General features: G+C 46.5%; 1 protein-coding gene across 1 annotated transcript; it reads right to left on the reverse strand.

The window, feature by feature from the left end:
- Nucleotides 1-4,148: 4,148 nt before the first annotated feature.
- On the reverse strand, nucleotides 4,149-17,029 carry LOC135535153 (tumor necrosis factor receptor superfamily member 11B-like; the record flags this gene model as incomplete). Its single annotated transcript, XM_064961868.1, has 4 exons — nucleotides 4,149-4,334; nucleotides 4,618-4,829; nucleotides 10,058-10,282; nucleotides 16,814-17,029. Coding segments are annotated over 4 exons (833 nt in total), but the record flags the coding sequence as incomplete, so codon positions are not given.
- Between the last annotated feature and the right edge of the window lie 1,115 nt (nucleotides 17,030-18,144).

Below are 18,144 nucleotides of genomic sequence, written 5' to 3' on the forward strand. Positions count from 1 at the left end.
ATTGACTCTGTACCGTAATACCCTGTATATAGCCTCCACATTGACTCTGTACCGTAATACCCTCTATATAGACTCCACATTGACTCTGTACCGTAATACCCTGTATATAGCCTCCACATTGACTCTGTACCGTAATACCCTGTATATAGCCTCCACATTGACTCTGTACCGTAATACCCTGTATATAGCCTCCACATTGACTCTGTACCGGTATCCCCTGTATAGAGCCTCCACATTGACTCTGTACCGTAATACCCTGTATATAGCCTCCACATTGACTCTGTACCGTAACACCCTGTATATAGCCTCCACATTGACTCTGTACCGTAATACCCTGTATATAGCCTCCACATTAACTCTGTACCGGTACCCCCTGTATATAGCCTCCACATTGACTCTGTACCGTAATACCCTGTATATAGCCTCCACATTGACTCTGTACCGTAACACCCTGTATATAGCCTCCACATTGACTCTGTACCGTAATACCCTGTATATAGCCTCCACATTAACTCTGTACCGGTACCCCCTGTATTTAGCCTCCACATTGACTCTGTACCGTAATACCCTGTATATAGCCTCCACATTGACTCTGTACCGTAACACCCTGTATATAGCCTCCACATTGACTCTGTACCGGTACCCCCTGTATATAGCCTCCACATTGACTCTGTACCGTAACACCCTGTATATAGCCTCCACATTGACTCTGTACCGTAATACCCTGTATATAGCCTCCACATTGACTCTGTACCGTAATACCCTGTATATAGCCTCAGGCCTTACAGCTGCTGTATTCAGTGCATGCGACAGATACAATTTGATTTGAGACGTGTTAACCTTGGCAGTCATGCATTTGTTCCTTTGGCAATAGAAGACGAGGCGGTGATTCACATTAATGCTGATATCATTTGTATCCCACTAGGCCATTATTAAAGATCTTTAATTAAAAAAGAAATTAGTATACTTTAGATCCATTTGCCTGGCTCTCAGTCACACACACACACACACACACACACACACACACACACACACACACACACACACACACACACACACACACACACACACACACACACTCTCACTCTCACTTCCCATGACAACCAAGCATGTCTATAAAAAGGTCTGTAAAGGTCACCACTACTTCCTAAAGGTAAAATATGGAAGGACTGCTGGGTCCTCATGTAGACCACAGCAGAACAGTCTTTAAAGGTCAGCTGACCAGAGTCTCACCTGGTCTCAGATCTAGTTTGTACTGTCTTACCAACTCCTATGGTCGTTGTTGCTGCCAATGACAATAGGACTTGGCAAGACAGCACAAACATGTCTGGGATCAGGCTAGACTCTGGTCAGCTGACCTTTAAAGATATCATAATAACATGTATGACAACAGTATGATCCTCCGTAGGAAGTTACCCTGACTACACACTCATGACAACCAAACAAGGAGCTCTGGTTCCTTTCTGAGGAGCAAGGTGAGATGGCGTGACAACGGCAGTAGGTGCAAAGGAACATCAAACCAACAGGGATCAGACTAGTTGTAACCAGATCAGACTAGTTGTAACCAGATCAGACTAGTTGTAACCTGATGAGACTAGTTGTAACCAGATCAGACTAGTTGTAACCTGATGAGACTAGTTGTAACCTGATGAGACTAGTTGTAACCAGATCAGACTAGTTGTAACCTGATGAGACTAGTTGTAACCTGATGAGACTAGTTGTAACCTGATGAGACTAGTTGTAACCAGATCAGACTAGTTGTAACCTGATGAGACTAGTTGTAACCCGATCAGACTAGTTGTAACCAGATCAGACTAGTTGTAAATAGATGAGACTAGTATAGTCATAACTAGTTTGATCTGGTTACAACTAGTCTCATCTGGTACAGAGGAGCAAGGTGAGCAACAAATGGCCTGAAAACGAGACAATGACCCTAGTGGAGGTGAGACAGCGAACCACCTTCCAGGAGACAGAATGACACAGTGAATAACCTTCCAGGAGACAGAATGACACAGTGAATAACCTTCCAGGAGACAGAATGACACAGTCAATAACCTTCCAGGAGACAGAATGACACAGTGAATGACCTTCCAGGAGACAAGATGACACAGTGAAGAACCTTCCAGGAGACAGAATGACACAGTGAATAACATTCCAGGAGACAGAATGACACAGTGAATAACATTCCAGGAGACAGAATGACACAGTGAATAACCTTCCAGGAGACAGAATGACACAGTGAATAACCTTCCAGGAGACAGAATGACACAGTGAATAACCTTCCAGGAGACAGAATGAATAGTGGATAACCTTCCAGGAGACAGAATGACACAGTGAATAACCTTCCAGGAGACAGAATGACACAGTGAAGAACCTTCCAGGAGACAGGATGACACAGTGAATAACCTTCCAGGAGACAAGATGACACAGTGAATAACCTTCCAGGAGACAGAATGACACAGTGAATAACCTTCCAGGAGACAGAATGACACAGTGAATAACCTTCCAGGAGACAGAATGACACAGTGAATAACATTCACATACTAATTTTGCAGGAGAGTAAAGGTTGAGTCAAGTCATTTCATAGAACAGGACAGTCTGGACATGTCAGCTGTACACTGAAGCTTCACATAAACACTATATGTCCAAGGAAGGAACACCATGTCCTTATTGAGTATGTGTAATGAGGAAGCACTTTCCTGTTTCTTAATAAGCTAATTGTTAGGAGATTGAAATGCCCGTAGCAAGACTGAGTCAATAGGAGGAGTGGTGTGTATCAGAAACCATTTCGACAGGCACAGGTTACTGCAAGGAGAGTAACGACACCAGGGTTCAACATCCACACTAATGAGAGGGGAAATCAAAACAATACAACACTTGTCATTTAAAAAAAAAAACATACAACAATTTTATCAAATGGATTTTAATCAGATAATTCAACATAATGTTTTACAAATGTTAAGGACTTGAAAAGGGCTGGTCCAAACAAAAAACATCCCAAATAAAGATCCATACCTTTTTTATACAAAAATGATTTACAAAACAAATCCCTTCGGCTACAAACAAACAACATTCAAACCTGCAGCATTCAGAATCCAGTTTTTTTAATAGAGAGATAAAAATAAGCTTTTACAAACAAATTTGGTCAGCAAAATTACATTTAAATAAAACAAATTGCACTCCTTTGTACATTCATAAAAGCTGACAATGTTTGAAATGTTTTGACAGTGTCAATAGAGCTTTGGATGTCAGCAGTCCACACAGAACAGCGGGGGGGGGGGGAATGGCACCCTATTTCCTATATAGTGCACTACTTTTGACCAGGGCCCATTGGGTAGTAGTGCACTATATAGGGAATAGGGTTCCATTTGGAACACACACAGGAGGAAACATTTCATTATGAAATAAATCTCCTCCTTTTAAAACAGTGAAAAAGCAAGACGACCCCCCCCTTCCCTATCACCCCCCCTTCCCTATCACCCCCCCCCTTCCCTATCACCACCCCCTTCCCTATCACCCCCCTTCCCTATCACCCCCTTCCCTATCACCCCCCTTCCCTATCACCCCCTTCCCTATCACCCCCCTTCCCTATCACCCTCCCCCTTCCCTATCACCCTCCCCCCTTCCCTATCACCCCTCTACCTCACCTTAAAAACACCAGACTATATACACATTTTAAATAGTTCTCTTTTCGCTAAGTTTGGAATCAATTCCATTTTTAATTCAGTCACTTCAGCAAGTGATTTCAAATTCAAATTCACAAACAGAAATAAAAATCCTCATGAATTGAATTTCCACTAAATTGACCCCAACCCTGTTTTTCACCCAGTTAGGACTAATCCTCATTTACATTTAAATGGAATTTCCACTTCGTCATGCATTGATATCAATGGGAGACCAAGTGAAAATTTGATGTAAGTGGACATTAGGATCCGCCCCCATCAGACCTGGGTTACAAATACTTTAAACATGAATTTACAACCTTTATCTGACCCTGATTGAGCCTGTCTGGAGCAATAAACCAATAGAAACACCACAAAACGTCAAATCCTATCCATCTGACACTCCAGGCAGACTCTAACAAATTATACATTTTTAAAGTATTTGAAACCCAGTTCTGCCCCCCCCCCCCCCTTAGACCCGCCCCATTTCTCCTATTGGTTGTAAGGTTTGGTGTTGAAGCAGGTCCCGTCCTCGATCATGTTGAGGAACATCTTCTCGTACATCTTGTGTATGGAGGAGGTGGAGATGATCCGGTTGATCTTCTTGATGCTCCTGAGGAGCGGACGTGGTGCCCCCTGCTGCCGGAGCCTGCTCAGGCTGTGAGCCAGACCCTTTCATTGATGGATAAATAGATTAGGTTTGATTCGGACCATTTAAACAGATACATACACAGACTACATTTGTTTTAACGATCAAGGAGAACACAAAGGGATCCAGTCAGTTACTCCGTCTTCTCCATGGCAGGTGCTTTCATCAAAGGAAACCCAACACCCTTCTAATTGGATAATCTCATCTTGTTGTTGGTACGTAGAAAAGGAAACATGAGGAATGTCCACAGTCATAATTGGTCTAGATTAAGGCGTGTTAATGTGCACGGTGGTGGCGGACCAATACCTTATTAATGTCCAGGTCCGTGTTCTGGTTCTTCCAAAGGTGTAGGAGCTGCAGGAGGTATTGCTGGGAGCGGCATGAGGAGACCACGGCCCTGATGTCTTCCTCGTGAGCCCGGACCCCTGGAAGACTCTTCATCACCATCATCAGGTCACCCAGGGTCAGGTTCTTCAAACCCGCACACCTGGACACCTTACGCTCACATTGGTTCACACCTGAGACAACAGGGTAGAGGAGGGAACTCAGGTTAAACTGATACTACTGTAAGACACCTGGACACCTTACGCTCACAGTGGTTCACACCTGAGACAACAGGGTAGAGGAGGGAACTCAGGTTAAACTGATACTACTGTAAGACACCTGGACACCTTACGCTCACAGTGGTTCACACCTAAGACAACAGGGTAGAGGAGGGAACTCAGGTTAAACTGATTCTACTGTAAGACACCTGGACACCTTACGCTCACAGTGGTTCACACCTGAGATAACAGGGTAGAGGAGGGAACTCAGGTTAAACTGATACTACTGTAAGACACCTGGACACCTTACGCTCACAGTGGTTCACACCTGAGACAACAGGGTAGAGGAGGGAACTCAGGTTCAACTGATACTACTGTAAGACACCTGGACACCTTACGCTCACAGTGGTTCACACCTGAGACAACAGGGTAGAGGAGGGAACTCAGGTTAAACTGATTCTACTGTAAGACACCTGGACACCTTACGCTCACAGTGGTTCACACCTGAGACAACAGGGTAGAGGAGGGAACTCAGGTTAAACTGATACTACTGTAAGACACCTGGACACCTTACGCTCACTGTGGTTCACACCTGAGACAACAGGGTAGAGGAGGGAACTCAGGTTAAACTGATACTACTGTAAGACACCTGGACACCTTACGCTCACAGTGGTTCACACCTGAGACAACAGGGTAGAGGAGGGAACTCAGGTTAAACTGATACTACTGTAAGACACCTGGACACCTTACGCTCACTGTGGTTCACACCTGAGACAACAGGGTAGAGGAGGAAACTCAGGTTAAACTGATACTACTGTAAGACACCTGGACACCTTACACTCACATTGGTTCACACCTGAGACAACAGGGTAGAGGAGGGAACTCAGGTTAAACTGATACTACTGTAAGACACCTGGACACCTTACGCTCACAGTGGTTCACACCTGAGACAACAGGGTAGAGGAGGAAACTCAGGTTAAACTGATTCTACTGTAAGACACCTGGACACCTTACGCTCACAGTGGTTCACACCTGAGACAACAGGGTAGAGGAGGAAACTCAGGTTAAACTGATTCTACTGTAAGACACCTGGACACCTTACGCTCACAGTGGTTCACACCTGAGATAACAGGGTAGAGGAGGGAACTCAGGTTAAACTGATACTACTGTAAGACACCTGGACACCTTACGCTCACAGTGGTTCACACCTGAGACAACAGGGTAGAGGAGGGAACTCAGGTTCAACTGATACTACTGTAAGACACCTGGACACCTTACGCTCACAGTGGTTCACACCTGAGACAACAGGGTAGAGGAGGGAACTCAGGTTAAACTGATTCTACTGTAAGACACCTGGACACCTTACGCTCACAGTGGTTCACACCTGAGACAACAGGGTAGAGGAGGGAACTCAGGTTAAACTGATACTACTGTAAGACACCTGGACACCTTACGCTCACTGTGGTTCACACCTGAGACAACAGGGTAGAGGAGGGAACTCAGGTTAAACTGATACTACTGTAAGACACCTGGACACCTTACGCTCACAGTGGTTCACACCTGAGACAACAGGGTAGAGGAGGGAACTCAGGTTAAACTGATACTACTGTAAGACACCTGGACACCTTACGCTCACTGTGGTTCACACCTGAGACAACAGGGTAGAGGAGGAAACTCAGGTTAAACTGATACTACTGTAAGACACCTGGACACCTTACACTCACATTGGTTCACACCTGAGACAACAGGGTAGAGGAGGGAACTCAGGTTAAACTGATACTACTGTAAGACCTGGACACCTTACGCTCACAGTGGTTCACACCTGAGACAACAGGGTAGAGGAGGAAACTCAGGTTAAACTGATTCTACTGTAAGACACCTGGACACCTTACGCTCACTGTGGTTCACACCTGAGACAACAGGGTAGAGGAGGAAACTCAGGTTAAACTGATACTACTGTAAGACACCTGGACACCTTACGCTCACAGTGGAGGGAAAAGATAATGGAGAAAGGTTAGTCATGATACTACTCTTAAGACAGCTGGATTAGGGCTGCCACAATTATGGTATAACCGCGTAACCAACGGTTATGGATGAAGAACATCAGGAAAATGTCAAACTATTTTGTAGAACGAACAGCTGACTGAAGACGGGATGGCTGGGAACTCGTGTGGTTGAGTCTCTGCTATAACATGGACTCTACAGTGTGATGAAACTTTGTTGCCCCAGGCTGAAACAAGCAAGGTGCTGTAGCGGACAAGTAGTAGGTTGCCTAGGCAACCCCCCCCCCACACACACACACAGAGAACATTTGTATTATCTTTGTAGTTGTTGCTATTCCAACTGTTATTACGGTGACTGTGGTCATTTGGCTGACCAATAACCATCATCTAAAATACCAGCCCTAACCTGGACACCCCTAACCTGGACACCCCTAACCTGGACAGCCCTAACCTGGACAGCCCTAACCTGGACACCCCTAAACTGGACAGCCCTAACCTGGACAGCCCTAACCTGGACACCCCTAACCTGGACACCCCTAACCTGGACAGTCCTAACCTGGACACCCCTAACCTGGACAACCCTAACCTGGACACCCCTAATCTGGACACCCCTAACCTGGACACCCCTAACCTGGACACCCCTAACCTGGACAGCCCTAACCTGGACAGCCCTAACCTGGACACCTTTAACCTGGACAGCCCTAACCTGGACAGCCCTAACCTGGACAGCCCTAACCTGGAGACCTTTAACCTGGACAGCCCTAACCTGGACACCTTTAACCTGGACAGCCCTAACCTGGACAGCCCTGACCTGGCCAGCCCTGACCTGGACAGCCCTAACCTGGACAGCTCTAACCTGGACACCCTTAACCTGGACAGCCCTAACCTGGACAGCCCTGACCTGGACACCCCTAACCTGGACAGCCCTAACCTGGACAGCCCTAACCTGGACACCCCTAACCTGGACAGCCCTGACCTGGACAGCCCTGACCTGGACAGCCCTAACCTGGACAGCCCTAACCTGGACAGCCCTAACCTGGACAGCCCTAACATGGACAGCCCTAACCTGGACACCCCTAACCTGGACACCCCTAACCTGGACACCCCTAACCTGGACAGCCCTAACCTGGACAGCCCTAACCTGGACAGCCCTAACCTGGACACCCCTAACCTGGACACCCCTGACCTGGACACCCCTAACCTGGACACCCCTAACCTGGACACCCCTAACCTGGACACCCCTAACCTGGACACCCCTGACCTGGACAGCCCTAACCTGGACAGCCCTAACCTGGACACCCCTAACCTGGACACCCCTGACCTGTACACCCCTAACCTGGACACCCCTAATCTGGACAGCCCTAACCTGGACACCCCTAATCTGGACAGCCCTAACCTGGACACCCCTAACCTGGACACCTTCCGCTTACAGTGGTTCACTGGATAATAGATATGATGAGCCCTGGACATAACAGGACCCTCTCATTGGATAATAGATATGATGAGCCCAGGACATAATAGGACCCTCTCATTGGATAATAGATATGATGAGCCCAGGACATAACAGGACCCTCTCATTGGATAATAGATATGATGAGCCCAGGACATAACAGGACCCTCTCATTGGATAATAGATATGATGAGCCCAGGACATAACAGGACCCTCTCATTGGATAATAGATATGATGAGCCCAGGACATAACAGGACCCTCTCATTGGATAATAGACATGATGAGCCCAGGACATAACAGGACCCTCTCATTGGATAATAGATATGATGAGCCCAGGACATAACAGGACCCTCTCATTGGATAATAGATATGATGAGCCCAGGACATAACAGGACCCTCTCATTGGATAATAGATATGATGAGCCCAGGACATAACAGGACCCTCTCATTGGATAATAGATATGATGAGCCCAGGACATAACAGGACCCTCTCATTGGATAATAGATATGATGAGCCCAGGACATAACAGGACCCTCTCATTGGATAATAGATATGATGAGCCCAGGACATAATAGGACCCTCTCATTGGATAATAGATATGATGAGCCCAGGACATAACAGGACCCTCTCATTGGATAATAGATATGATGAGCCCAGGACATAACAGGACCCTCTCATTGGATAATAGATATGATGAGCCCAGGACATAACAGGACCCTCTCATTGGATAATAGATATGATGAGCCCAGGACATAACAGGACCCTCTCATTGGATAATAGATATGATGAGCCCAGGACATAACAGGACCCTCTCATTGGATAATAGATATGATGAGCCCAGGACATAACAGGACCCTCTCATTGGATAATAGATATGATGAGCTCAGGACATAACAGGACCCTCTCATTGGATAATAGATATGATGAGCCCAGGACATAATAGGACCCTCTCATTGGATAATAGATATGATGAGCCCAGGACATAACAGGACCCTCTCATTGGATAATAGATATGATGAGCCCAGGACATAACAGGACCCTCTCATTGGATAATAGATATGATGAGCCCAGGACATAACAGGACCCTCTCATTGGATAATAGATATGATGAGCCCAGGACATAACAGGACCTTCTCATTGGATAATAGATATGATGAGCCCAGGACATAACAGGACCCTCTCATTGGATAATAGATATGATGAGCCCAGGACATAACAGGACCCTCTCATTGGATAATAGATATGATGAGCCCAGGACATAACATGACCCTCTCATTGGATAATAGATATGATGAGCCCAGGACATAACAGGACCCTCTCATTGGATAATAGATATGATGAGCCCAGGACCCTCTCATTGGATAATAGATATGATGAGCCCAGGACATAACAGCACCCTCTCATTGGATAATAGATATGATGAGCCCAGGACATAACAGGACCCTCTCATTGGATAATAGATATGATGAGCCCAGGACATAACAGGACCCTCTCATTGGATAATAGATATGATGAGCCCAGGACATAACAGGACCCTCTCATTGGATAATAGATATGATGAGCCCAGGACATAACAGGACCCTCTCATTGGATAATAGATATGATGAGCCCAGGACATAACAGGACCCTCTCATTGGATAATAGATATGATGAGCCCAGGACATAACAGGACCCTCTCATTGGATAGAAGTCTTTAGAACTCATATGCAGCAGCCAATAGCAGAGCTCTACTAAACGGATCCTACTGACCTTGAATGATGCCGTGGAGTTTAACCTGGTCTTTGTTCTGTTCTCTCCAGAGTCTCAATAGGAGTAGTATCTGCTGCTGGGGGGAGCAGGCCTTCTTAAGCCTCTCCAGACTCTTCCTGTCCACCCTCTTCCCAGGCAGGCTCTCCAGGAGACGCTCCAGGGGGACGGAGGACAGACGGAGAGACGCCAGAGACTGGAAGATGGCCTCCTCACACAGCGAAACGTCTGAGACAGTGAGGGAGAGAGAGAGAGAGAGGACACTGACGTTACATCCTGGTACTTAGGTACATGTTTTCTTTCCGATACATTGAGATCTTGATTGATTATGTGTGAAGAGACAGATGTGTTAGGTTTACTCTATTGGGACCATAATTGTATAAACAGCCTTTCTGTTTCAGGTTCTATCAAATAAACATTCATTTATTCTATTGAACAGATATCAAATCACTAGATGATGAGCACCAGTTGACATGAAGACCTCAACGCCTGTGGAGAAGCACCTCAATCTCCCCCCTGATACGGCTCACTGTGATACGTCACCCAGCAGACCTGCTGTGATGGAACAAAGGTGTTCTGTGTGCATCGTTCTGCTTCTAGAACTCAATACTGTGTTTGGTAACCTGGGAGACTAATCAGGCTCACTCTGATGTGGGGTGTGTGTGTGTGTGTGTGTGTGTGTAATGGAGGGTATCCAGTCATTACCAGACCAGATAATGAAAACATCACTTCCTCTCACTTCTTTGTTCCATCCCAGCGGCGACACACTCATTTCCCTCACAGCCTCTCCTCCTTCCTCCTTATGTACTTCTGGCTTCGTTCCTCAGTCTGTAGTTGACTCCTAAAGTGCACCGCATTCCCTTCATAGTGCACTACTTTTGACCAGGGCCAATAGGGCTCTGGATAAAAGTAGTGCACTATACAGGTAATAGGGTGCCATTTTGGGATGCAGGTCTGACCTACAGCAGGGCTGACTTGGTTGGGGGTTACCCTGGTGGTCGGGTGTGGGGCTACACTGACGCCATGATTGCTGTGTTTATGTCATAACCTTTGTATACCTGCAATGTGCAATGATGGAAAAGTACTGGGTAAATGGAGATGTACTGCTTTAAGTTCTCAGGATGAGAATCATCTGCACCCACTGAGAGTCACACAGCCTCAAGGCCGAGATAGTAGAGAGGAACCACAGTCTAGACCTGTTTTTCTCATCTTAGATACTTTGTTTCTAATCCAATGCAACAATGTTATGATATGACTGACGGTAGATTGTATTAAAAGTGTTGTCTCCTGTTTCACCACACAGATCGTTACGACAGACTCCTGAGGTACTCTGTATGTGAATCTCTGTCTGCAATTACATTTTATTACTAAACACTTTTATACCTAAGTTCCTGTGTCATCTATCTGGAAGACTGATTGTTAAAGGAAACTTACATCACCCCATGCAAAGGACCACCCAACTTAGAGCAGGTCTGACTTACAGCAGGTCTGACTTACAGCAGGTCTGACTTACAGCAGGTCTGACTTACAGCAGGTCAGACTTACAGCAGGTCTGACTTACAGCAGGTCTGACCTACAGCAGGTCTGACTTACAGCAGGTCTGACTTACAGCAGGTCAGACTTACAGCAGGTCAGACTTACAGCAGGTCTGACCTACAGCAGGTCTGACTTACAGCAGGTCTGACTTACAGCAGGTCTGACTTACAGCAGGGTCTGACTTACAGCAGGTCTGACTTACAGCAGGTCAGACTTACAGCAGGTCTGACTTACAGCAGGTCTGACTTACAGCAGGTCAGACTTACAGCAGGTCAGACTTACAGCAGGTCAGACTTACAGCAGGTCAGACTTACAGCAGGTCTGACATACAGCAGGGTCTGACTTACAGCAGGTCTGACTTACAGCAGGTCAGACTTACAGCAGGTCAGACTTACAGCAGGTCTGACATACAGCAGGTCTGACTTACAGCAGGTCTGACTTACAGCAGGTCAGACTTACAGCAGGTCTGACTTACAGCAGGTCAGACTTACAGCAGGTCAGACTTACAGCAGGTCAGACTTACAGCAGGTCAGACTTACAGCAGGTCAGACTTACAGCAGGGTCTGACTTACAGCAGGTCTGACTTACAGCAGGTCTGACCTACAGCAGGTCTGACTTACAGCAGGTCTGACTTACAGCAGGTCTGACTTACAGCAGGGTCTGACTTACAGCAGGTCTGACTTACAGCAGGTCAGACTTACAGCAGGTCAGACTTACAGCAGGTCAGACTTACAGCAGGTCAGACTTACAGCAGGTCTGACATACAGCAGGGTCTGACTTACAGCAGGTCTGACTTACAGCAGGTCTGACTTACAGCAGGTCTGACTTACAGCAGGTCAGACTTACAGCAGGTCAGACTTACAGCAGGTCAGACTTACAGCAGGTCTGACTTACAGCAGGTCTGACCTACAGCAGGTCTGACTTACAGCAGGTCTGACTTACAGCAGGTCTGACTTACAGCAGGGTCTGACTTACAGCAGGTCAGACTTACAGCAGGTCAGACTTACAGCAGGTCAGACTTACAGCAGGTCTGACTTACAGCAGGGTCTGACTTACAGCAGGTCTGACTTACAGCAGGTCTGACTTACAGCAGGGTCTGACTTACAGCAGGTCAGACTTACAGCAGGTCTGACCTACAGCAGGTCTGACTTACAGCAGGTCTGACTTACAGCAGGTCTGACTTAGAGTATTTTCTGAAATCTAAACCAATGGCTTAGACATATTTCCTCTCAATTTGACATTTTTACTTCAAACTATTTTCTAATTCTTTGCAAACGATCTGCGGTGTCACCATAGAAATAGAACGACTGAATCATTGTAATTGTATGTGTGTCGTATCCTACGAAAACAAATCCTGAATGAATTGTTAAGGAGAGCGTCAGTCCCCAGGGAAAGTGACAGTTCTGGGTGTTCGACTCTGAGAGTTGTTAGTCATCCTGTAGGAACTCAGTTTCATGTGAAGAGTTGATTCTCATGGAAGTCAACTTCCCCCTGACACGGCTCATTGTGATACATCACACAGCAGAGATGGTGTGATGGAAGACAGGTGTTCTGTGTGCATCGTTCAGGTTCTAGAATGAGAACTCAGTACTGTGTTCGGTCTCCTGGGAGACTCATCAGGCTCAGTCTACTGTGTTGTGGTTCTGTGGTGTGTATGTGTGTGTGTGTGTGTGTGTGTGTGTGTGTGTGTGTGTGTGTGTGTGTGTGTGTGTGTGTGTGTGTGTGTGTGTGTGTTCTCAGCAACATTCTTCATGGTTTCAGCCTGAGTAAGACCAAAACTGGCGGCCTGTGAGCAAAAAAACAAACTTGTTTTTCATGGTTGGGTTTAAGACTGTAAAAACACCAGCAAATCAGCTCCAATTGATTTTAATTTAGGAAATCTGTTCCCAAGTATTCCCACGTATACTAGAAAGACACGTGATTGTAAACTTTTTATTTTATTTAACCTTTATTTAACTTGGCAAGTCAGATAAGAACAAATTCCTATTTACAATGACTGCCTACTCCGGCCAAACCCGAACCGGGACGACGATGGGCCATTTGTGAGCCGCCCTATGGGATGTGAGCCACCCTATGGGATGTGAGGCGCCCTATGGGATGTGAGCCACCCTATGGGATGTGAGGCGCCCTATGGGATGTGAGCCACCCTATGGGATGTGAGCCGCCCTATGGGATGTGAGGCGCCCTATGGGATGTGAGGCGCCCTATGGGATGTGAGCCGCCCCATGGGATGTGAGCCGCCCTATGGGATGTGAGCCGCCCTATGGGATGTGAGGCGCCCTATGGGATGTGAGCCGCCCTATGGGATGTGAGGCGCCCTATGGGATGTGAGCCGCCCTATGGGATGTGAGCCGCCCTATGGGATGTGAGCCGCCCTATGGGATGTGAGGCACCCTATGGGATGTGAGCCGCCCTATGTGATGTGAGGCGCCCAATGGGATGTGAGCCACCCTATACAAATGTATGCAAGGTTTGAAATTATTATGTATTAGTCAAATATTATATATGTTTGGGCTTCTTGCGGTCAATTTGCAGTCTACAAATTATCTGTAATTATGTTCCGGCCCCCAGACCATCTGCTCAAGAAAAAACTGTCTGGAGTTAGTGGGATGATGTCTGGAGTTACTGCAGTTAGTGGGATGATGTCTGGAGTTACTGGAGTTAGTGGGATGATGTCTGGAGTTACTGCAGTTAGTGGGATGATGTCTGGAGTTACTGCAGTTAGTGGGATGATGTCTGGAGTTACTGGAGTTAGTGGGATGATGTCTGGAGTTACTGCAGTTAGTGGGATGATGTCTGGAGTTACTGCAGTTAGTGGGATGATGTCTGGAGTTACTGGAGTTAGTGGGATGATGTCTGGAGTTACTGCAGTTAGTGGGATGATGTCTGGAGTTACTGCAGTTAGTGGGATGATGTCTGGAGTTACTGGAGTTAGTGGGATGATGTCTGGAGTTACTGGAGTTAGTGGGATGATGTCTGGAGTTACTGCAGTTAGTGGGATGATGTCTGGAGTTACTGGAGTTAGTGGGATGATGTCTGGAGTTACTGCAGTTAGTGGGATGATGTCTGGAGTTAGTGGGAGTTAGTGGGATGATGTCTGGAGTTACTGCAGTTAGTGGGATGATGTCTGGAGTTACTGCAGTTAGTGGGATGATGTCTGGAGTTACTGGAGTTAGTGGGATGATGTCTGGAGTTACTGCAGTTAGTGGGATGATGTCTGGAGTTACTACAGTTAGTGGGATGATGTCTGGAGTTACTGCAGTTAGTGGGATGATGTCTGGAGTTACTGGAGTTAGTGGGATGATGTCTGGAGTTACTGCAGTTAGTGGGATGATGTCTGGAGTTACTACAGTTAGTGGGATGATGTCTGGAGTTAGTGGAGTTAGTGGGATGATGTCTGGAGTTACTGGAGTTAGTGGGATGATGTCTGGAGTTACTGGAGTTAGTGGGATGATGTCTGGAGTTAGTGGAGTTAGTGGGATGATGTCTGGAGTTACTGGAGTTAGTGGGATGATGTCTGGAGTTACTGCAGTTAGTGGGATGATGTCTGGAGTTACTGGAGTTAGTGGGATGATGTCTGGAGTTACTGCAGTTAGTGGGATGATGTCTGGAGTTACTGGAGTTAGTGGGATGATGTCTGGAGTTAGTGGAGTTAGTGGGATGATGTCTGGAGTTACTCGAGTTAGTGGGATGATGTCTGGAGTTACTGCAGTTAGTGGGATGATGTCTGGAGTTAGTGGGAGTTAGTGGGATGATGTCTGGAGTTACTGCAGTTAGTGGGATGATGTCTGGAGTTACTGCAGTTAGTGGGATGATGTCTGGAGTTACTGGAGTTAGTGGGATGATGTCTGGAGTTACTGCAGTTAGTGGGATGATGTCTGGAGTTACTACAGTTAGTGGGATGATGTCTGGAGTTACTGCAGTTAGTGGGATGATGTCTGGAGTTACTGGAGTTAGTGGGATGATGTCTGGAGTTACTGCAGTTAGTGGGATGATGTCTGGAGTTACTACAGTTAGTGGGATGATGTCTGGAGTTAGTGGAGTTAGTGGGATGATGTCTGGAGTTACTGGAGTTAGTGGGATGATGTCTGGAGTTACTGGAGTTAGTGGGATGATGTCTGGAGTTAGTGGAGTTAGTGGGATGATGTCTGGAGTTACTGGAGTTAGTGGGATGATGTCTGGAGTTACTGCAGTTAGTGGGATGATGTCTGGAGTTACTGGAGTTAGTGGGATGATGTCTGGAGTTACTGCAGTTAGTGGGATGATGTCTGGAGTTACTGGAGTTAGTGGGATGATGTCTGGAGTTAGTGGAGTTAGTGGGATGATGTCTGGAGTTACTCGAGTTAGTGGGATGATGTCTGGAGTTACTGCAGTTAGTGGGATGATGTCTGGAGTTACTGGAGTTAGTGGGATGATGTCTGGAGTTACTGGAGTTAGTGGGATGATGTCTGGAGTTACTGGAGTTAGTGGGATGATGTCTGGAGTTACTGGAGTTAGTGGGATGATGTCTGGAGTTAGTGGGATGACGTCTGAAGTTACTGGAGTTAGTGGGATGACGTCTGAAGTTACTGGAGTTAGTGGGATGACGTCTGGAGTTACTGGAGTTAGTGGGATGATGTCTGGAGTTACTGCAGTTAGTGGGATGATGTCTGGAGTTACTGCAGTTAGTGGGATGATGTCTGGAGTTACTGAAGTTAGTGGGATGATGTCTGGAGTTACTGGAGTTAGTGGGATGATGTCTGGAGTTAGTGGGATGATGTTGACCTGCTCTTCAAGTGAATCGCTGTAGGCAGCTGTGATTAACTGGGTTTCAACCAGTGTTAACCTGCTGAGATCAAGCCTCTGTATTTTCTTGGGGATGGAAAACAGTTTCAGGTGAAGTTGCTCATTAACCTCTGTTACACATCTGTCCCATTCAGACTCACATACTCATACAAGTACAGGACTCAGACACTGTGGTCATTTAGTCAGTGTGAAGCTGAGCGGGTCGTCGTGCAGAGCTGTGGATTAGGGATGCTCATTCCTTTTTTAATAGACATTACGTGGTGCGTGTGCTGTGGTCATGTGTGGCTCGGGAGGTAGAGCGTGGCGTTCGCAACGCCAAAGGTAGTGGGTTTGATTCCCGCTGGGTCCACCCATACAAAAAACAAAACAATGTATGACTTTAAATCGCTTTGGATAAGAGAGTCTGGCATATATCACCATTATCCTGTATATTCTCACCAGTGTGACACTGTGTGTGGTGTTGGGAGCACTCCAGGACAGATCCTTCAGCCTTGTTCTCACACAGTGCATTCTGGGTGGGGGTCCCTGGTCGGAGGGTCTTCAAGCCCAGCTCAGAGCAGTTCCTGTGAGGCACACACGGCTCGCTGGCAGACATCCGGCTGGAGAACAGGCCCTGCGGACACGCCTCACACGCTGTGTCTATCTCTGGTGTACCTAGGAGAGAAGAACACAAAACAAACTTCCAATTTATGACACCTGACCAAGATCATTTCTTTCTTTCTTTTTTTTGTTACAGGTGGGGGATCATGTTTTTATCACAATCTGAGAGAAATTGCTCTTTTCACATCAAGCCTCTTTAGGTTATACATTTCCAAGTTACAAGTTGTGGTACGTCGTTCTCATCATAAAGCAGCAGTGGAAGTGTGGAGTTTCTATGGCATTGTTTAGAGAGGAGTAAACTACTAACGGTGCTATAACGCTATCTACCACATCCTGTTTTAGAACAGAGAAGAAGTGAGAATCAGAGAGGTTCTTCATGCATCCAGTACGATGATATTTGACAGAGATGACAAGGTGACAAGGCATATTTGCGTGAAAACAGATGACATGATGACAAAGCGTGTGACAAGGCATATTTGTGTAAGTACATTAACTCATAGGTCTATATGAAATGACTAGTTATTACTACAAGTGACCAGCAGAGCATCTTCACTAGGTCATAGATCCTCAGGTTGACAAGCCATACAGTGGTCATAGATCCTCAGGTTGACAAGCCATACACTGGTCATAGATCCTCAGGTTGACAAGCCATACAGTGGTCATAGATCCTCAGGTTGACAAGCCATACAGTGGTCATAGATCCTCAGGTTGACAAGCCATACAGAGGTCATAGATCCTCAGGTTGACAAGCCATACAGTGGTCATAGATCCTCAGGTTGACAAGCCATACAGTGGTCATGGATCCTCAGGTTGACAAGCCATACAGTGGTCATAGATCCTCAGGTTGACAAGCCATACAGTGGTCATAGATCCTCAGGTTGACAAGCCATACAGTGGTCATAGATCCTCAGGTTGACAAGCCATACAGTGGTCATAGATCCTCAGGTTGACAAGCCATACAGTGGTCATAGATCTCCTCAGGTTGACAAGCCATACAGTGGTCATAGATCCTCAGGTTGACAAGCCATACAGTGGTCATAGATCCTCAGGTTGACAAGCCATACAGTGGTCATAGATCATCAGGTTGATAAGCCATACAGTGGTCATAGATCCTCGGGTTGACAAGCCATACAGTGGTCATAGATCCTCGGGTTGACAAGCCATACAGT

Source organism: Oncorhynchus masou, unplaced genomic scaffold (genome assembly GCF_036934945.1).
Source record: "Oncorhynchus masou masou isolate Uvic2021 unplaced genomic scaffold, UVic_Omas_1.1 unplaced_scaffold_4524, whole genome shotgun sequence".
Taxonomy (NCBI): Eukaryota; Metazoa; Chordata; class Actinopteri; order Salmoniformes; family Salmonidae; genus Oncorhynchus; species Oncorhynchus masou.